This window comes from Syngnathus leptorhynchus, chromosome 5 (assembly GCF_054491065.1).
Source record: "Syngnathus leptorhynchus isolate UIUO chromosome 5, UIUO_Slep, whole genome shotgun sequence".
NCBI lineage: Eukaryota > Metazoa > Chordata > Actinopteri > Syngnathiformes > Syngnathidae > Syngnathus > Syngnathus leptorhynchus.
In genome coordinates, this window is record NC_141199.1 from 15,477,057 (window position 1) to 15,498,885 (window position 21,829).

Below are 21,829 nucleotides of genomic sequence, written 5' to 3' on the forward strand. Positions count from 1 at the left end.
AATCAAGCCCCGATTGCCGATCAAAGCGAAGCTGTGAATCTCCCGTGACGCAGCCCACATTCCGTGTTAAGCACATTCACATGCTGCACTTGTTTGTTGTGTGTATTTCCAATACTGTGCTCCATCCCGCATCCACCAAATCCAAAGTGCTCCTTCGGGACACGTCCAAAGCAGGATGGAGACGGATCTTGGCAAATGCTCAGAGAAAGGTCGCTGGTCACGTTTGTAGCACAATTTGTGTTACACTTTTAACTTCTCATCACTTGCTGAGTCAAACTTTGTCAGGATATTGAACAAGCTAAACCCAAATATGAATGTTAGAGTCATTATTGTTTTATTGCTTAAGACAAATAAATCAAAACGGGTACCTAGTCTTCTCTGTTCTTTATGCATGGTTAGTTGCAGTGTTTTGATTGTATAACTCCTCAAATTTATTGGGGCAGATTTAGGGGCACATTATTATTGTCCATATTAAAACTCTCTTTTCCATGTGTACTTTTATTTATATATATATATACATGCACACACTTTTAAATATATAATTTTGACTTTGTAGTCGGAGTACCGTGGAAAAGATGCAAAATTATGTTAAGGGATTAAGGGATGGCATTGGCGCACAGTTAGCCAGTTGGTGTTTATCTTTAGTTTTTTTTTAACCTGTATTTAGCTGTTGTGGAGGATTTTAGAGCGTTTCAAGTGCTTTTTGCATTTTTGTGGGCAAAATTCCACATAGATTGTTATTTATAGCCTACATTGAGGAAAAGGAGACCGAAAGCATGTTTAAATTCACATTATGTTTCCACATGTCAGAAGAACCAACGCTTTTCTTTATTTTTGTGTCATATTTAAGTCGCATAAACAGACCTGTTATGCAGATGTGAGTTTGTCTCACTCATAACTTGCGCATGAAGTCTTAGGGTGTGCTCGAAGCGCCGCATGAAAACAGCAGTGTGGAACTTTTCTTTGCCAGAAGTAAACACACAAGTGTTTCCCTCACATGTTTTGGTAGATTTATGGAAAATGTGTCAATATTGTTTAGCAGTATCCTAAACTGACTAATTGAAAAAACATCAGTCCGCCATAGCTCCTGAGGGATTTTGTCTTTTGATGTGTTTCAATGAATAGAAAGATTTTTCCGATTGTGTCACGATTCGTGACACGATTCCAACTTACCTACTCTACCTTTCTGTCCGTGCTACCTAACTGGAGGCTTGGCTGGGAATATTTTTTTGTTTTGAGACATTAAACTCTCAAATTAGAAACATCTTTTACACACAAAAAGCACACCTTATGGTAAGCATTACATTAAAAATGTGGTTTGTATCAATGTAATATGCATCCAATATGTTAGTTTGAAACATACGGTATGATTTGATCATACTCCAACTGCTACAAAAAAATTATTTTGCTTTATAGCGTGATCATTATGTTCACTGTAGTGCAAAATAACACTCGGTGCGTTAATACAAAATACATTCTTTTAATTTGTCCATCATTGTAAATATGCAAACCAATCACAATTATTCACATAAAACAATATTTAGTCGAGATATCAATCTTAACATCATATACATAGGATTTACACACAATGTATTTGTGTTGCGCTAACTTTCCTTGTGATGCATCTGCCGGCTAACATATTTGGTCTCTTCGTTCTTCTCACCTAAATTCTTTTGGCCGTTCCTATTCAGGCTTTAAATCTTATGATATGTACACGATATACACTGTTTCTTAAATATGTCATCATTGTCGTCTCCGTTCTATTTACAATATAGGAGCATATCTTTTTTTTGAAATGGTTACAAATAAAGTCATGGAACAGAGGGAGATAAGATAATAAGCGGATTAGCGATACACACAGTCATTCTGATCAACCAGTTTGACCCAGCTGGCTTCCCGTCGTATCCTTCAATAAACCGAAAAGCAGAACTAGATATTGTAAACACAACAGTTGTATTTCATTTGAATCCGAACAATGGACAGAATAGATGACATGGTTGCTATTCCTTACTTTGCTGTCGCTAACGTTTAGCGACTAGCATACGGTCATTGTGGAAAAGCTTTTGAGCGGTAATAAGAGGTGGATTTGAGAGCAAATAGACTTTGCAGCATATTAAGGAATGCATATTAACAATAATAATCTGGCTCCGCCTGGAGTCCCTCCATCCCTGAATGTCATCAACGTAAAATAACACTCACGTAGTTGTGTCCTTTTACAAAATAAAAAAATTAAAAAAATTCCCTGGGCTGATCGTGTTGCCCGCTGACGACGTTGCCTCCTCCTCTTTCAAATCTTCTGGCACATGTGCAGTCTGGATTTGGACGAGGAGGTGGCATCTTTCCACACCTTGCACGAGAGGCCTTTGGCGCAATTGCAGCGCTGGAAGATCTCCAGGCTGTGCGAGCCTTTCTTCTTCTGCTTGCTGCAAACCTCGCCGAGTCGCAGCACCGGCTTGCAGATTTTGGTCCAGAAGTGGCGGGCGCAGCAGTAACCCTCGGAACAGTCGGACGTACGCAAACATGGGTCGCCCTCGTGACCTGGGGGAAAAAAAAAATAAAACATGATAATGTTGTGTGATCCTGAACCTGAAAAATGGGACAAAATCCATGCATGGATGTCAAACCTAAAGTCGGATTGCCTTTCCAAAAAATTTCAAGCGATGCTGCTCCAGAACATGTGACCAGATAATAATTTCTTTGATTTTAGACAAAAGCAACATGTGGTTCATTGCCCAAGGTTATAGTCGTACGTTGCAGTCCAAAAGACTGACCGATTTTGAGAGTGATCACATATGATGGTTGATTGTTTAGTGTACTACAAGTTTGGCAGCCGTCCGCATTTAACTAAGGGCTGCAAAATCGAATTGGATGTTGTTGTACCTTTAAGAGAATGCTTGGCCTGTGTTTTCTCGGTGCTTTTCCTCCAGCTGTGGTCTTTGGCGGTAAGCTTGTTGTGTTCATCCAAGGCGGAGATGCGAGGCGAGATCACGCTATCGGAAATTGCCAAGCAAATATCTGAAAATGTGCAAAAAATGAGAGTAGAGGTGCAACCATTAATCGACAACTAATCAATGAGTACATTCATTTTGATAATCGATTCATTGGAATTCTTTAAAGTAAAATTGTCCAACATTTTGGAAAACAATCGGGATTTTGAATCGGCAAACTAACGGATTCATTGATATTTAAATGGTTATTTGCAGCCTTAGATGTGGAGTTTAGCTGTCATACATCAGATTTTCACCGATTGTTGTTGGGTTTGTCATTTATTCTCAATGCTAAACAGTACTTCACTGTCCTTGATATTTCTTTTGAAAAGCATGCAGGGGTGACATACAATTATGGCAACGGTTGCCGGGGCAGCACATGGCGTCCCGGTGGCAACGCTTCTTCCTTCTGCGGCAGGCGAGGCAACGCGAGGGTGCTTGATGGGGGCTGTGGCAGTAACTTCCCACGCTGCACTCCTTGTCGTTGCTGCACGGATACACCTGCTGAGGAAACATAACAATTCACTTTAGATACACCCGACACGTTATGGCGGCCGTTTTTCTAGTTGACAATTAATTGAGAGAATTTTCTGAAAATTCCAACTATTTCACCTTAATTAGTGTTTCTTTTAACGCTGACTGTCAACTCAAAGGTTGAAAAACAAATAGAAATGAGTGTATGGGTGGAAATGTGCGTTGTTATTCAAAGCCAAAGTTTGTTTGCCAATGTTTTCATCCCCCTATTCAACCGGCTGTTTTTGTGTCTGAACCAATGACTCATTCTAAGATAACACTGCTTTTGTGCCTCCCTCCAGTCACTTTGTGTCTCCTTAGGAGGATGTCCAGTGTGGACATTTTTCTCACATGTCCCCGTTGTTATTTCTGTGCACTCCAGACAATTGGAGCAATTCGATTTCCTAAACCAGCGAGTTTGGCGGCTTAATGATCCCTGCAGTCGTACCTCAGGGGTAATTACATCCGCTAATCATACTTCTTCAGAGTCCATTTTGTCTTGTTTGCTTGGTTTGTTGTAAGATGGATTTGTTTTTACAGACATTGTTTTCTTTCATTTTTTTTCCTCCATTTGTTTTCACAGACATTTTTTTCTTTCATTTTTTTCCCCCCGTCATTTCTCAGTTTTTTTCAATGTTGTTGAGAAGTGAAAAAATATGTGCTACAGAGTACAGCCTAACAAATAGGATTTTTTTTCTCTTTATAGGCCAATGCCAATTCTTCGAGGATCGCAAGATGCGGTATTTCGATGTAATTTCTTACACGTGTAAGCGCTGTTGCCGTGGGACTCGGGGGCCAAGCAGAGCAAATGGACATGAAGCCTGTCACAAATCACATTTAGAAAAATGAATTACTGTGCCCAAGACGTGACCAACAGTAGTGCGCCGGATCAGGTTGGTCAAGCGTTTCAACATCTCTATATTCGAGATACTTTTTTTTAAATATAGTTTTACTCCCTACATTTGAAAACGGTAATACTCTGTACTCATTTTTTGTCAATATCGATGTGTAACTATGTATTCCACCTCCGTAAAGTTGATATTAACTGATAGCTGAATACGATTTAAACATGTATTAAATATGTTAATATTTTATAAGACACTGAATGATGAAAAGGCCAGAACAAATTCAAATGAAAAATAAAATATGATAAATTAGTCCTAAAATTTGGATGAAAAAAAATAGGCCTGGTTCCCACAGTAATAAATTGTTAGTCAATTTGATTTTTTCATGCTTGATTTTTTTTTTTTTGTATTTAATTCTGGCACAAACAATCCCCCATATGCGCTTAACATGTCTTTAATCCTATTGTGTAATTTTTATTGGATGACTGATGAGTGTCTTCACTACTCCCGAGACAAATGACAAATGTTAATGTTAATGAGACAAAGCATTTTGAAGCAACCACATCCTTGCGGGAGAATATGGCTGGGGTATCATTTAGAACAAAGCCAGATCTGGCCGCAACATAAAATTAATTCAGGAACAACTGCCACAGGGTAACAAATGAGACTTTTCTTTTTACAAGCTGTTTACCAAAGACATTCCTGAACTTCACTTTCTGAAAACACAAACTGACTATGCAACAGAGTGATCTTTTTCTACATGAGCAAGAAAAGGAAGCTCCGATTAAAAACGATGTCTCGTGAGACATATTTGCCGCAACAATTAAAAGCTGAACTCACATACTGGCCTACTCATACTAAAATGAAAATGGCCGCCAAAAACAAAAGTGTGTTGAAACGTTTTGAAACATAGATGTTGAAAGACGAGCATTCCTTGCCGGTTCCACAAAAATTATGATCGTTGACCTTTCGTTAACCTTTCATTTGGGACGAGACATGATGCGCTTTTTTCCTCGTTGTACATAAACGGGCAGCTTCTAAAAATACTTCACACTACGACTTAGGTGGAATCTGTCTCTCAGGCTCGCATCCACGTCATAGGTGTGGAAGAAGAAATAGGCCTCACCTCTTCCATCACAGCCAAGTCTTTGAAATGTGACTCAAGCCTCCCCCTCCCTCGTTCCATCTGATTACCTCACCTTATCTGGCGGTTATTTAAAACGCCTCACTCGCTACTTCTGAGGGACGTGTGGCTCGAATTCGGATGCGTCTCTGTTGTCGCTCCCTTATTTTTACTCGGCACATAAAAGCCTTAGATGATCCCGTGCAGGAAGTGGCCCCCGAGAGCTATTTTACTCGACGGCCACTCACGGCATGCCGGCCGAGGCGATAAGGATGGAGACAGACGCAGCGCCATGAGGGAAGGCCCCCCCCCCCCCCCCCCTCCCAAAAAATAACTTTTTGACTGGTGCTGCGGGGTCAACAATCTCTAAAAAGCAGCGTTGTGAAACCCTTATTTACAAGCAAAAGACGGTTCCGCTGTACAGCTCATGTCAGTGGAACTTTGCGTGAAGAAAGAAAAAAAAAAAAAAAAACAACAACAATGAGGACATTGATGCCGACTTACTAAACTTTGTGTTGCAACTCATTCGATATCCTCTCAACTTTTTTCTTTTTTTAAAAAAGCAACAATTTGAGCTACTTTTTAAATTTGACTAACTTTTCTCTCGTGAACTTTTTTTTATCTTCTTCCTTCCCAATCTCGTGATTGAAAGATAAAATATAATTCCCGTGACCCACGACAATCCCCCAAAATGTTCTCCTCTATTTCACGTTGTTTTCATTAGTCTTTGCGAAAAAAAATTTTTAGTGCTCCGCAAATGAGTGTCCTGAGCATCAATAAATTGTCTTGTACTCTCTACTTGGCTTCTCGAAGACATGACGTACGCGCACCGCAAAGTCTGCCGAGCAGCAAACGTTTGACATAAACAGGAATAATAATATAGTCGGCGAGACACATGAAAGTTTTTGCCTAGCGACAAGTGACACATGACGCGAGCCAGAATAGGAACCTTACTTGATTAAAAGGAAAAGATAAAAAGTGATCCCTGTGTCTCTGCACTTGAAGTTTATATCAATGGATGACAAAATAATTGGTTGCAGAGGTCTCGCGGAGTCCAATAAAAAGAACTTCATCAAGTCAACAAACAGAAAACAAAAGACAGCCAGCAGATATCATATAAACTCAGGGTGAATCACTCTGACCAAAATCCCCGGCTGTCAAACGCCAACGCCGGCGTCCTTTAACAGACCAAACACGTCTGTGAACTTTGGACCCCGGCGTCCTTTAGAAGAAACAAGACATCCGACTTGTTACACTCAGACAATGTCTTTAAATCACCGCGGGTCTCCTCTATCATTAACAGGTCCAATTATGGCGAATGAGGTCGCCGCGGGAGGCCTCGCCTAATAGGTTTGGGCTGGAGGCCCTGCCGGCACCCGAGGGAGCAGCAGACTGGAAAGGCCACCGGACGGGAGGCCGACGACGGCGGCGGCGCTAACAAGCCGCCACACCTCCGCCTGACTTTCTCAGCTCATTAAGTTCGCTTCACGAGCGGCTCTGGCAGGGGTAGGCCGCCAGGACTTTTAAAAGCGGAGCCGGTTGAGACTCACGCCACCCATCTGTAAAAGGTTGGTTTTGTTCAATCGTGTCAAAGCCAAAATAATTGTCAATAGCTAGCATAAATTGTCATAAAAGCTAATAAATACTCTGTGACTTTTTTTTTTTTTTAATTGCTGGCTTTTACGGTTTTGGTCTCGACTCTCAATAGTCTTGGTCTCTGTAAGTTCTGGTCTCAGGCAAGTCCTGGTTTGCGATAGTGTGGTCTTCAACACAACGCTACTGTATAGTGTTTTTGATGTTCACAAGAACATGTGTTCATTGTTATGAAAGCTTGAATTGTCTTTGCGCAGTACAAGATTGTAAGCTAGCTTCATTTAGGCCAAAAACTGTTTTTGATGTTTCCCAAAAAATTTCATTGCAGACTTGAAATGGTCCTGAAAACCAAATGATGACGGATACACGGATGGTTTCCGACGCCTTCAAGGTCTGTTAAATAAAAGGCAACAGCCCGTACGTCAGGTGAAAGGCTTTTTTTTTTTTTTTTTAAACCTGATTTATTCCGCTTGTAAATGGCCTCACCGTTAGTGGATGCAGAGGACCCAGTCAAATGTTATACAGTAAAAGCCACTTAATGTGGCTTAGGCCACAGCTTTACAAGTGTGGAAAAGCTCCTGGCGTGTATGTACACACACACACACACATACACACACACACACACACACACACACACACACACACACACACACACACACACACACTGCCGTGAATGTCATTATGGGCATAACTTGGCTGGTTTTACTGCTGGTAGACTGGTGGTCTACACACACACACACACACACACACACGTATGGCTTCCTATATTGTCAGTGGCCGAGGTGCAAGCAGGCGTTCAAATTTGAGGTCTGGCAGGATTGGTCTTGAGGTTTTTCGCCTCAACGTTCACATCATTGTTGGCTCAGGGCAGGATGTCAGCACGCTCAGCAGTTTGCACACAGCCAGCTGTCACTGTACATGTCACGAGGGCCAGGTTAAAAAAAAGACAAACCGCAGCAATAAATTCAATCAATTGAAAATTGTGTTGTGATGAGAAGCTTCTGCCACAAATGGAGTCAAATTTTCAAAAACTTACAAAAAGCCAAAGTGAATGCTCAAATCTATCAAATCAGCTCAGCATTTGTTCCTACCAAACTGAAACCCAAACATTTGATTAAGATTTTTTTTAACCATTTTATTAATATCACAAGAGGGCGGTATTTTGAAACATATTTTCTCTTATTAAATTATCAGTATCACTAGAGGGCAGTATTTTTGAAATGTAACAAATTGGACAGGCATATACTTGGACGACTCATTTGACAGGTGGAAGTACTTCGCGGGTACAAGATTGATGTCCGCGTAATGTAAGTTGTGCATTTTTACTTCTCTGTTAATTGTGTTTTACTGCCTAACTGTCTGAATATGTCATGTATATTAGTTGAGTATTGGTTTTTGTCCTATTTTGTTATTTTTCCTGCTTTGATATAATTTGAAAAGCGCTTTGTGGTTATGCTAACTATGCTAACACGCGAACATGGTCTCATTGATTGAGTCAGCTTTTACACGTAGTGAGTGCTTCCTAAAAATATTGACACAAAATTTCATTTTATAGATCAATTAATTTTTATTTGCTGAAATTTGAGAGGTCATGTGTAAATTTTGCCTCAGTTTTCTTTGTTAAATTTAGACAACCTAGGTTCCTCTCCTTTCTCAACTCTCTAATGTGTCACTTTAGCATTAAAAGAGCAGGATGAGAATTGTTTGTAACCTCACCTTGATAAAAAAGAACCCCCTAATCTTGACTTGAATGACACCAAAAAACCTAGACAAGCATGCCTGGACCTACTGGTCACTTTTCCCCCCCACTGGTCACTTTTTTCTCCTCACATTTGTGCTGGCGTTAATGATTTACTGTGGAGGTGCACAGTGGCGTCACGTCTCAAAGGCAATTAGAAGTTTATGGGGGGGGGGGGTTGGCGACAGAAAGAAGCCTTATTTTAAATGGTACACTGCTAACTTTTTAAAAGACACCAGACCTCTCAGCTGTTTGGCAAATATTGTGTTTGTAGATGGAGAGATTGTACAGAGCAAATGCACGGAATGCAGTCATGTGACTAACACAGCATCTGTAGTAAACGTAACGCTGCCTTTTAATCACTACCACAATTGTTTATGGTCACTTGTGTTTATCCGAAGCAGCGCGCTGCATGCCGCTTCACTAGCAAAAATTGAAATTTTGGACACACGATACTGTCAGGTTCTTTTCTCTCTCTTTTTAAGCTGCAAAATGACATTATTTCCATTTTATTCAACATCAGTGTAAAATGTGAATGAATTCGATTTTTTTAGAGTAGAAAGTTATGTGAGAATTATCAAATTTTTATGATGAGTATCTTAAAAAGAAAAAAATAAGACAATCGTCAGGCAAAGAAAAGAAATTTGCCCAAAAATTATTAAAAATTAAGTTTGTCAAAAACAGACATCTTTTGTTGAAATATTATACAGTGTAAACTTTGCAAGTCAATTTGTGAGTCATGCTTAAAAAAATAGAAAATAAAATAAGTCACCATGAATACTGTATTGCACAAAGTCTCAACCTCTGTATAGTCAAGAAAAAACAAAATTATCTCACAACTTCAAAGATGCTATAATTCCAAAAGGCACCATCCGATACGACACCGAACGCAGGCTTGCAAAGTTTCCGTTGATTCTTTGCAAATATGGGCTACACCTGCACAATCCTATGACGTAAGACAAACGCTGCCTTTTGCAGTCGTATTAACGATAGTGTCGCCCATTATCACTATTAAATACGGCCAATCAAAGTGAAGATGGAAGAAAGGTACCTGCGCAAAGATGTTGAACTTCTTGACGTGCGCTGCAGCCGAGCGGTTGGAGACGGCGACCATGGGCGCCTGATCCTCCGCAGCACCCGCAAGAAGAACCGGCCTGATGGAGTTAGGTTTAGGGCGACCCTCCGGCGCTTGACACCTCGTGGCGGTGGCGAAGAGGACCATTAGGAACCAGCGTTTAATCCGAGTGCGCACCAGCAGCGTCATCCTTGCGCCCAAGAAAAACAAGTGGATGTGCGCGGCCGAGTGTACAGCCGATGTTACGCTTTGTCTTCTCCGAGATCACACAGCAAAAGTCACGAGAATCATTTAAATGGTTTTTTTCCTGCCAAAAGGAAGTCAAGACAAAAAGTCACCAAGATTCTGTACGGAGTTCAGGCTAGAGTGCTCTCTCCTCTCCTCCTTTGTAGCGAGGAGTGAGTGAGTGAGTGAGTGCGAAACATGCTTTGCGGTCGTCTCTTTATAGCATTAATGAGCGATCTTCCTCCGCCCCTACAAGCACACACACAAAAGGCTGAAAGTGATCCCAATGTGTGTGTGCTGTGTTGTCTGGCGCCCCGCCGGCACCAGCAGCCCCGCTGGGAGCAAACTATAAAAAAAAAAAAATTAAAAAAATCATACACTGTGTATTTAACTCAGCACTTGACCCTCTTATATTTAGTGCTGTGCAGGAAATGGAAAAATCGGGGTTAAACTGCTGTAAGTGGAATTTTGTGGGAGTCAAAATCCTTTTATTCCTCTTAATTAATTGCACTTTAAGTGCAGTTTTGGAGGATGACTGTTGGAAATGTAAAAAGCATGTGTGCCACTTAAGAGTTGGACCATCTTTGGCTGCTGTTTCATGCTTTTCATTTTTATTGGATTTTTAAAGAAGGGGAGAAATTGCATAGAGCAGATCTACAGAATACTGCATAAAAACTCCCCCCAAAAAGTGGTTTTTTAATCTGGTCACATATGGCAGTCTGGTAAAATTCCATTAGAGCTGACTAATAGTTTGACTCATCCCTACCCCTTATATTGAATCCTATTAGATTGTGCCGGTGTACCACATGGCTATTGGCTATGCTATTCTTTTTTCCCCTGGACAGGAAGCAAGTGTCTGGTATGGGCGACAAAGGTAATTAAAAAAAAAAAAGAGAGAGAGAGAGAGAGAATCACCTCGGAGCATCTACAGTTACATCAAACACGTCCAATACTTCCTCCCACTCCCCGGTGGAGGCGCTCCTCTATTGTGTCCCACAATGGACGTTGACACTTTGAATTGGAGCCTTTGATGGATAGCTTTTGAGGTCAGAAGGCTTTCCTGGTGTTCTGGTTTCATCCCAGCCCAGCCAGCCTTCAATGGGTGCCTCTAAATTGTGTAAGAAAAAAAAAAGACATTATTTGACATGTTTTGTGGGAATGAACACCCCTTCAGAAAAACAATTCACCATGAGTGAATCTATTCTCAATTGCCTTACCAAGATAACTAAACATTACTAAGTACATACATTTAAATAATTTGGTTTCATAGCACCCTGCGACAAGTCACCCAGTTCCGGATGTAGCCCCACAACTTACAATTCATAAATAATAATTTGCTAACCATTCCTGTCAGGATCAAGTGATCTGAAGGGGATCATCTGAAGTGAATTGACCACTGAGCTTATTTTCTATGGCAACACTGGCAACTCTTGTCAAATTTCTGATGACACGAAACAATAACACCGGCTCCGATTGTGATGCCGTGTCAGAGTCCAAATTCGATGCAGCCCTTGTTAAGAGTGCGCCACGTGTGCCTAATATTGCGGTTGGTGAATTATGCATCGAAAAAGCCCCGCTGCTCATTTTTGAAGTCCAACTCGAGTCCAGATGCATGTTGTCCTATCTTCATTGCAAGCAGCTGACATGAAGTGAAAGTGTGTCCGTCCCCCCCCCCCCCCCTGGTAGCCCCCCTACAAAGATCTGCTTCAAAGCCTCCCTGACATTGAAAACGACGTACAGATGAGAAACCGTGGCGGTCAAACGCGTCTATATTTTGCGGTGGTGATAAGCGCATGAGAGTTGACGAGCAGAGCAGATGAGATGCGTGGAGGACCCTAAAGTGGTCCCCAGATGAGCTTCCTGTGGTCACTAATGCCTCACAGACAGCGCCGCACTGTGCCACATTTGTTTGCACAGTTGGACGGCAAAGATCGTAACCCAAACTTTGAATGACTTCATGTGTGGAATATTAAGATAATTACTTGCAATACAGTGTCAAATTTGAATATGCTTGCTGCCTGATGTAATTTTTCTTTTTTTTTTAAGTGCGTGTTACACTGTCAACAATGCCAGCACTGTTGGCGGCCAATGCAAAACGTGAATTTCAGATTTTCTATGGTTTTAAGAGCCCAATTTTTTTTTTCTTTTGCACAATGTGGTCTTTATTGCACAGTGACGCAAACTAAGAGGCAAAACGTTAATTGGATGTAATGTTTGGAGTCCAAGACGAGCCAGAATGTCAGCAATTTGTCCGTTTGCCTTTAAAAAATCTTGACATTTAAAAAAAAAAAGTTCCCCTTAAATGTTTACCCAAAGAAAATTAGGACCATTGATCACCAAGTCCAGAACTTTCTTCACCTTCCCAATGAGAGCATCTCAGCTTCTCTACCATTGGTTCTCCAAAATCGGGAATTCCCAAATATTTCGTTTCCTTGGTGGAGTTGATTGCGAAACCCCTTTAAAGACTCGTGAGTCACGCTTGATTCCACGCACGGGCGTCACCTAGACTGCACGATAAACAAATGGGCTTCTCGCTCTTCCCATCTTCTCTTTAGATGTGATGACGCGGCACGGTCAACAGGGGGGCTCGCAAACAAGGCGCCAGAACACGCATCGTTTTGAACATCACAAAAATATTTTAGGGGCGGGGGCGTTTCGAATAATGCAGACGACTGCTCTTATTTTAAATTACCGGAATATCTTGACTCGACGTTTAAGATGGATTATCTGGGAAAGCTCAGCATTAGCGGTTGTTTCCGAACAGGATATTGCTTTGTGTATTTCAGCGGCTAATTTATATCCATCATTTTGAGGAAGATGAGCTCGTATCAGGACACGCTCCTTTGAACCTCTCTCCAAGTAGATTAAAAAAAAGAAAAAAACATCTCATGCATATGTTTATGATTAAGAGCGAGCCGACGTGAGGCCCAGCCAGAAAAAAAAAATTAAGAAAAACAGCTGCTCGACTCTGCTGAGACGCAAACATCTTTACGCTGTTGCAATTATGCTAATTCTAAGACCGTGTTTATTTTGATAATAAATCTTGGGCTGTGCTCGAGTAGCTTTGCATGACTCACTGGTAAAAATTGATTTCAAAAGTGATTGTACTCGACGTTATTTCCACTTTAATAAATAAAGGTCACATCCTTTGTCTTGGACCATTTCCCCAAAAAATGCAGTGGGATTTTATCCTAAAGTACTATAATTAGTAATTGAATACATTTAATTTTAATTAAAGTAAAACAATAGAATATAATTATAATAATAATAATAACTAAAAGGGGAAAAAAATGTTTTATTTTATGACTCAACATTTGTTCTTGCTGAGCATGACACATTGTGTGGTTCCGACTGGCACGAGCCACAAATAAACGGCACCGGGCAGGTAGCGACGCGGTGTCTGGCAGCGAGATCTACGACATATCTGACCAACTTTGACGATAAATAGTCTTCCATGACAAACATTTGCGTTTTCCTATACACCGGTGAATAAATACGGTCAAAAAGAATCTTTGCTAATCGCACCTGTGGGATTGAATAACATATTTAACGTGCAACGGCTCAGCAGCGTATATGTATGTCTAAACTTGGGCTACATTGTTAATGCTGCAGAGGATTGTTGATTGGTTTTGACAGTAATAGCGTTTTAATCGAAGCCAGATGTGGCCACCGCACGTATGTACTTTGTACATACCAACGACAGTTTTGCTAGCACTGTAAAATAAAGCACCATATATCGTTTTTTATGCTAGCTAAAAAAGCTAAAATGCTGCACCCGGGATAGAAGGTAGACAGAATTATAGGCGAGCGTTTAAAGTGCTCCGAAAATGGCCCCAAAAAGTAGATTTGAATCTGCTTATTGTAAAAGCTTAAACACTCAAAAGACTCAAATTGAGCATGAAGTCAAAAGTTGCTAACGTGACAATTGTAACCTTCAAAGTCTAAAACTGGTTTCTGCATGACATTGACATTAAAGTTTCGATGCTTAACATCGGCTAGTATTAACTGTCGTTTTTTATCGTCTGACCAAAGGCTCTTGAAAATGTCAACTTTTGTCACATTATTTTAACATTGGCTAGTATTAACTGTCGTTTTTTATCGTCTGACCAAAGGCTCTTGAAAATGTCAACTTTTGTCACATTATTTTATTATGACATTATACTCTCAGCCAAAAACAACAAATATAATCATCTATGTTAATAGAGTATTGCTGGAATAAAAATTAACCCTCATCACTAACATCCAACCAAAATCCTTATCTAATCAATACATAGGAAAAACAATCTTGTCATTTTTTTGCATATTACTGGATCTCAATTCAATCATTTATGCGCAACTTGACCAAACGTCCACGGCAGAAGATTGTTTTCTATGTAGACTGACACTTTGTACAAATGTAACCTTCTGGAAATGTCTTCTCCGAGTGAGTTCCTTTCAGAAAGTGTTTCCTGAAATTCAATAATTATCATCACCATTGATTCCAAACTCACAGATTTTTGGACCAGGCCGATAGATGACATCTGGAGCGATTGGTCTGCCATTTAAAAAATGAAAGTAGCTTTTATCTGACTTGAAGATCTGCCCATCCTAAGAAAGTAGGTCTTTGTTGCACAAGGCAGTGACGACACTGCCACTGTGATGTCTTCGCTATCACCTCTCCTGATAAAGTTCTCGTAACTTGAATGACCGCACGACACAATGCCTTCATTGTGCCCTCGCCGCACTTGTGATGTTGTCCACCTCTGTACATTTTCTTCTATCAAAAAGCAATTTCCTGGTAGAGCTTTTAATCCTGCCACATTTGCGATCACTCATCTCATCCTGACATTTTAACGAGGAAAATCTCCATACATTTCCTGCCTGCTTTTGATTTTGAAGAGATGTCTTTCGGAACATACTCGGCCCGTCCTTGTCTTTGCAACCAATTGCGACCTTAAATCGACATCGAAAAAGAAAATCGGAATTCGCTACCTTCACAAGCTCAGTGGGATATCGGCGTAAAGTTTCAGCTCATAAGTTAAAGCAAAAAAAATCCGTTTTCGAGGACCCGGTCAATCACCTCAGCCGTCATCGGCTTTGAGTCGTCAGAGGAGAACAAGTTTACCTTTGTTCGTCTTTGAACATTGACTCCAACGAAGAGCTGATGTTGTTTAAGGTCATGGTATTCTTACAAAAGTATTGACTGTGAAAGATTTTGTTTTCTAAATCCTTGAAGTCATCTTTTCCTCTGGCTTATTCTTATTCAAAGAATCAGCAGCCGTGACCTTTTTCCACTTCCTTTTCGTCAATTTTAAAGAACCTCCTGCTGTGTTAACAACCAGCTTCTCTGATCTTCTTGGATGAGACTTTGTAGCCACCTCTGAACAAATCGGTTGCCATGAAGTCGAAACATTGAGAGTCCAGACGATATAGATAAGTTTCCAAATGTAAGTTGTGCCCCATTGTAAAAGTAAATAATCAAGGAAAGTGCAGATATCTGTAAAATACAGCAAGAGGAGCAGAGGAGCATTTGTAAAGCGCAGGTGAGCTGAGGGACAACCTGCAAATTGATGCTTTCTGCCATTGAGAGAAGTTCGTTTCCTTGAATTATTGGCCCCTCTTGAATGACCCCTTCCTCTCCAGACACCCACTTCTTCTTTTTCATAATAATCACGCTGGAATCCCTCTCAGGACTGCGCCTCCAAGCGTCATCGTGACCTTTTTTTCATCGGCGACATCGGCAATATCCTTCCCTTAACCTCCGGAGGCCCCTCCGGCGGCAAAAATTCATCCGAGTTTAGCCGAGAGCAAAATGTCAGGCTAGGTTTTTATTTATGGCCGCCACCCGTCGCGGTCCTCCTCGGCCTGTGTTTTCACCAGTGTCCACATGTGTCTCTGTGATTGCTTGCTCTTTGTCCTTAGCAAAGAGAATCACAAAGACAAAGCTCATTCCTGGGGGCGCGTGTTTTCAATTTCTCCGCCAAAGCAAGTGATTTGTATGCACCAGCGGCGATAAGTCAATGTCGGCAAAATCAGAGTGGCTTTTCGTGGCCGTGAGCTTTCATGTGACCTGAACCGTTAAAAGACGGCATGCTTTCATATTTGACATGATCTTGCCTTGGAGGCACCTGCTCAATTAGCTGATGGCTTATCGCAACGGTTGACGTCACTACCTACGTATTTCTCTTTGACCATGTGCTCAAACTTTTTGGGCTTCAGTCACCTGATGTGATTGTTCATGAGATTTAGGGCTGTGTGATTAAGAAAGACAAATCCACAGAGAACCAACTATCAACGATTGTTGATCATCAGAAGAGCCCTAAATAGGTGGCGGTGACTGATGGGCAGTGAAGCTCGTAGGCTGACAGAAGCATTTCCCACGCATTTTGGAATGGGCTTTTCATTTGTAGTTCTATTGGAAATTTACCAGATGTGATCAGATCATGTCTCGGTGAAGCAGCATGTGGCTCATTGCCCAAGGTTGTTTTCATTCTCTCTTCTCCAAGTAGCTGTCAACCTACATGATGTTTATGAGTAAGAGGTGGTCGGTTTTTGTGTAAGTACGACAGCAGCTGCCTCACTCATCGGGAGACTTTTGTGTCTGCTCTGTACAATTTTGCGTAATCCCGCCGGACGAGAATGACAAAGACGACTCTTGCTGTTTCTCAGTTTTTAGTGCAGATACCTTTCACATAATTTCACTGAAGATGCTAAATATACAAACTAAACATTCTCCATTAGTGTTTAAGCTCAACGTGAACAATATTGTTAACGCTAATGGTGATGCTATAATGCTAACGTAATGAGATGCTATTCTGCCAATTTTAATTAAAATATTTAAAAATTAAAAATATTTGAAAAGCACCGAAAAGGATTCAGTTTAGCCTGGCAAAAATCTTAATAAAACACTGGATGATATTTCTTTGCAGGATTAACGTCTGGCGCTAATGACACTGTTTGAGTCCTGCGGGGTATTGTTTTGCGATGGAGAACAAGCCAGCATCAATAAAAAATTGAGAGAGAGAAAAAAAAAAAGCATCCATAAGCCGAGCACCGAACCTTTCCGATGGATCAGACAATTTGGAGCCGTTTGCGAACTCCCATCCCTCTCGCAGCCTGGATACAGACAAATACACATCGGAGCGCCAAAACAATGCCTTAATGGACCATCAATCAGATGCGTCGAATCGGCCATCTTTGATCCGAAGTTTCACACATGTTCAGCTGCACGGCTTCTGAAGACAAATCACAGGTTGTCTCTTTGTGATCTATTATCATATGGACTCGTTTTTTTTTTTTTAACGGCGTGATTTATAGGACAAAAGGCTGCTCGTCGCAGTAAAAGTCTCACGTTTAGCAACAAAGACAAAACCATTGAACACTTTATGCAGGTGCAGTTATATGTCAACAAAAACATCTTTTTTTTTTCATACAGACTTGCGATAGTTGCTAAAATGTCTTTTGCTGCTGATTTTTTTAGTTTTTTTTGTGTGTATGCCTCTCAAAGTCGGCAAAGGGAGTCAGGCCCAGAATTGAACCTTGAGAAGCAGCCTAAATGTCTGTGGTCAGCAGCACAATAGAGATGATCCTGTCCTCAGGCGAAGATGAGACAGCAACAAAAGTGACAAAACATTTCCGCTGCTTTGAGGCGACGTGAAACCGAATCCTTTTACCTGAAGCAATGCAAGGTGTTGTCTGGGCAGCATTTTTTTTTCCCCAGTTCAAGTTACTTTTAAAATAAAATCCGTATTACACTTGGATATCAGAGCGATCTCCTAAGTGACTTAATGTCAGTGTTTGTCTTTCAAGGTAGCTTTTCTGTGGTGACCATTGGATTTGATCATACGCACCAGTCAGGGATGCACATTTTAAATGAATTTTGATAACACTATGGTGTAATTTTTCATTCCTGTCCCTTTCAAATACCAGGAGTTGAAAATTAAAAATGAAAAAAAATATCCTGAGCATTTTTTTTTTTATGTGGGGGTGAATTAAGTATTTTTTTCCCTTTGTCTATTAACCCTCTTCAATTTTTATGTTTAAAAAAAAAAAACTTATTTGCAGTCAACATTGAATTCAGTCAAGCCAAAAACTCCTCGATTGTGAGAGAAATGATTCTTGCTTTTTTAAAATTATTTTTTCTTCTAATTCTATTTTTTCACTCTGCCAGTCTGGATTCCCCGTTGCAACATGCTGCCTCTCACTGGCAAGCCTTGGTATTACAACAGCCACGATGTCTGGTTTGCTGACATGAACAGTAAGAACATCATTTTATTTTTTATTGTCACATGTAGGGCCTTTCTCATCTTTTCTGTGTTTGAACCGTGTACCCTTGCATTATTATTTCCTCATTTAAGGCAAAACCATTAGAACAAAAAAGTCATCACTCAACCAGCATAAAATAAATAGTTAGCAAAAGAAATGCAATTAAGCGCTTTGTACATTGTCGAGCGCCAACCACACAATGATTTTTCATATTGTTTTGTGCGTGATTCTGTTGATGGATGAAAGACACATTTCCTATATTTGAGATAAAAGAAACACTATTATTCTTGCTATATTTGTACTTGTCAGCAGCAACTTTTCGAAGCTTTTTTTTTTTTTTTTTTACTATTCTTCATCTGCTGTTTTGTTGTTCACGACAAGCATGTGACTCAGTGTTTATTCCAAAAAAGGCTTATGTGTATATTTCGTCATAAAGTTGGAGGTTTGGTGTAAGAAACTTATATTGCGAAAAATAAAAAAATGTTTTACTTGAAATAGGAATGAAAAGAAATTTGATATTTGATCTTAGAGTAGTTATTGCAAATCTCAATACTTCCCAAAAAGTGTCAAGACTCTGATATGTCAGAATTATTTTCATGCAAAAACTAGCCAAGAGGTTGAAGGAAAATATCAGATTTTCTACAACAGTCACAAATCAATATGTCCCCCGAAAAAATAATTTGGCATGGTAGAGTTAATACGAATATCAAAGTGGGCCTGATTGCATCCTTGGCCCCGAATGTTGATAGAATCCGTTAAAAATCAACTCAAATGCATTTTGTGATCTGAAAGAGCCGTAATGCCTTTTAACGGAATTCCAAACTGAAGAAGAGGATTTCTCCGTGTCAGAATGTGTGCTACCGGCACTATATCAACGTCAGGATTATTGATGTCCAACAGCGGCGTTGACTTGAACGAGCCAAGCGCATCGGGGCAAATTATGACATGCTGGCATCCGAACGCACCACATCATAAAAGTCCAAACGCTCCCTCGGGTCGCACATTTGATAGTGTTGCCGGGTACGCCGAACGTGTTTTCCCCAATATGTTGCGCAGTCCACTTTGAATCTAAAACGACGCACTATTGTCTTGTTTTGGCTCCAAATAAGTCCTGAGAGGTACTGGCCGAGATTGAATCTGTCAACAGTGGGGTTTTTTTTTTCACCCAGTGCCTTTGTTCAGGTTTTGTATTTCCCATAAACTCCATTAAATGCTGTGATCGTTCAAAAGGAGCAGAAATTGGAACGGATATATTTTTCGATGCGTGGGTGGAATTTGTTCTAAAGAATATCAGACTTTGCATAACGCTATTGTCCCGATTCGGGAATTGCGTATTTGCTCTTTATCAGCTTGTCATCGCCCAACAATGTTGCAATGTGAAACAGATGCTTTTTTTTTTTTTTTGTCTCTCGTTCTAAATAATCAAAGGGCAGTAATTAATCAGCTCACTTTAACTGCTATTTTGTTCATGTTACCATTGCAAAAATGTTGTGGTGCAAAAGGTTGTCGGGCTTATGTAACCATAAAACTACTATATGTTGTGGCATATTTTCAGAACCGGTTCAGATGGCATTTAACATTTTTTAGGCAAATGTCGATTCTGATATTTGGCAGAATAAAGTTACTATAGCCGACTAATCGGGCGATTAATTAAAAAAATGAAAAACTAATCAACTAAAGTTTTTTAAAATTATGGGCAAATTATTAGCTGATCTAAATTTGTCTTCAAGTATTTCATTACGGTTCATAACAGAGAAAAATCTTCAAAAATTGGATGATTTTTATACACAATATTTGGTGGGTCATGTTTTAGGGAGGAAAAGCTCAATGACAAGAGGAATTCTAAACATGCCGTCTTCATTTTGTTACAACAAGGCTAGAACCTGAATTTGTACCAGTTGAAAGGGGAAATTGCTTGATGTGAATTCTTTATTCAGAGACCCAAATTATTCCCATAGCCTGTTTTTCCTGCTGATTACCGTTCTGCTCCATAATGATCCCTTCCTCGGCTTTCTCAGGTTGTGCCGCTTTATTTATTTGTACTCGGAAACTGGACGGAAGATCAAGGAAACCAGCAGACTATTTGCACATCCGGCCGGCCGGCCACAGCGATCGGAATCTGCGTTCAATCAGCTTATTTATCCTCCCATTTGCGAGCTTGACCGCGCGGGCGTGTGATTGTGTCACCGTTCCAGTTCGACACATTGTTTCCAACGGGAAGGACGAAGTCCTTGACTAATCACTGCAAATTGGGGATCAAAGCCCGCCGCGACATCCAAGACAAATAGCAGCGTAGGCGGGAGGGCGGGACCAAACCGCATCGCTTCTCGGTCCATCACAGGTACTCGCTAATGGCGTCAACCGTGTTTTGTTAGCCTCAAATTGAACCGAGGCCGGCGTTGGAGTCATTCTGGATTGTCGGGAATATCGTTGTGCTGCCTGCCGCAGAGCACCTGGCGCAGTGCCAGGCTGCGGAGGCTTCGATAAGTAGGCCAAGGCACCGCGACATCTCGGCACAGTTGTTAGGAAAGATGGTGGCGGCCCAAACTTTGGTAGTCTTCGCTACCACCTGCGTTTTTTTTTTTTTTCCAGAAGGGAAAAAAAAATGGGGTGTTGAAGGAGAAGCATCTATCTGCTTCCTCATTTGATGACATCATGGCGTGAAAACAGACCATGGCAACAGCACGTAGAATCATAACGTACGGCTTTAAAACAAAAGCATATGACGGCCAAAGTGGACAAGCGAGGCTGCCAGAAGCGCAGCGAGCAGACATCTGTGCACACGGAAGACCAGCACGGAAAAGACCTGAAGGCTGCAGGAGGTCAACTGACTCAACAATGAGGCATCCTTTGCCGCTTCTTCTGCCAGCTCCACTAAACGACCGTTTCGTCGGACAATAATGGCTCTTTTGAAATCGGTTGCTTTATTTATTTTTTTATTTTTACATATTACACCATAAGACAAAGAATGACGTTCAAAACCCCCTTCAATGATTTCACAACCATTTCTTTTCATTGTGTGTTAATGAAAACAATGAAATCTAAAAAAAAAAAGGATTCATGTTCATGGCAACCAAAAAAAAGACAAATATCATGCCGACCTCCCTCTAGACTTAAATCCTCACTTTGACTTTCCGGAGCGCAAAGCCCCCCCAGCCCCCTGCCAATCCATCCACCCTGAGGTCAAGGCAGCTGCGTCTTCAACTGCAATCTTCACTTTTTCATTCTTCGCCTGTGTTTCACATTTAGACCCAGGGGCCTCCGCTTGTATTTGCCGCAGATGTCGGCTTGGCAACTTGTAACTTGCTTCTCGTGCGCTTTTTTTTTTGACGCCAAATGGTCAGTTGAGTGAATTAAGGAAACATGATATAAAGTTGACACTTTGTAATGGCGTGGAAGTGTTTCATTGCGCCCGAGTTGATGGATCAAATTCCCCCGTGTTCTTTGTAACTGGACTGGCTTCATCCATCATGGAGCAGTCAGATT

General features: G+C 40.8%; 2 protein-coding genes across 9 annotated transcripts in view; one reads left to right on the top strand and one right to left on the bottom strand.

The window, feature by feature from the left end:
• Positions 1-1,483: 1,483 nt before the first annotated feature.
• dkk2 (dickkopf WNT signaling pathway inhibitor 2) lies at positions 1,484-10,267 on the bottom strand. 2 transcript variants are annotated; one of them, XM_085911346.1, is made up of 4 exons: positions 9,851-10,267; positions 3,338-3,488; positions 2,881-3,015; positions 1,484-2,538 (listed from the first exon to the last, which is right to left on the bottom strand). In XM_085911346.1, exons 1-4 carry the CDS (start codon positions 10,061-10,063, stop codon positions 2,288-2,290), a joined length of 750 nt encoding a protein of 249 aa, XP_085767472.1. In that variant the 5' UTR covers positions 10,064-10,267; the 3' UTR covers positions 1,484-2,287. The 2 variants fall into 2 exon arrangements, with proteins under 2 accessions (XP_085767472.1, XP_085767470.1); XM_085911344.1 differs by having other exon boundaries at positions 3,338-3,491.
• sgms2a (sphingomyelin synthase 2a) overlaps positions 7,906-21,829 on the top strand; it is a 31,979-nt gene continuing 18,055 nt past the window's right edge. For 2 of the 7 annotated variants that reach the window (XM_085911337.1, XM_085911338.1), the window contains exons 1-2: positions 7,906-8,368; positions 18,249-18,335. The gene's annotated coding sequence lies outside the window, so the exon portion shown is untranslated. The remainder of the gene's footprint in view (positions 8,369-18,248; positions 18,336-21,829) is intronic. The other 5 variants (XM_085911339.1, XM_085911340.1, XM_085911343.1 and 2 more) reach the window with 3 other exon arrangements.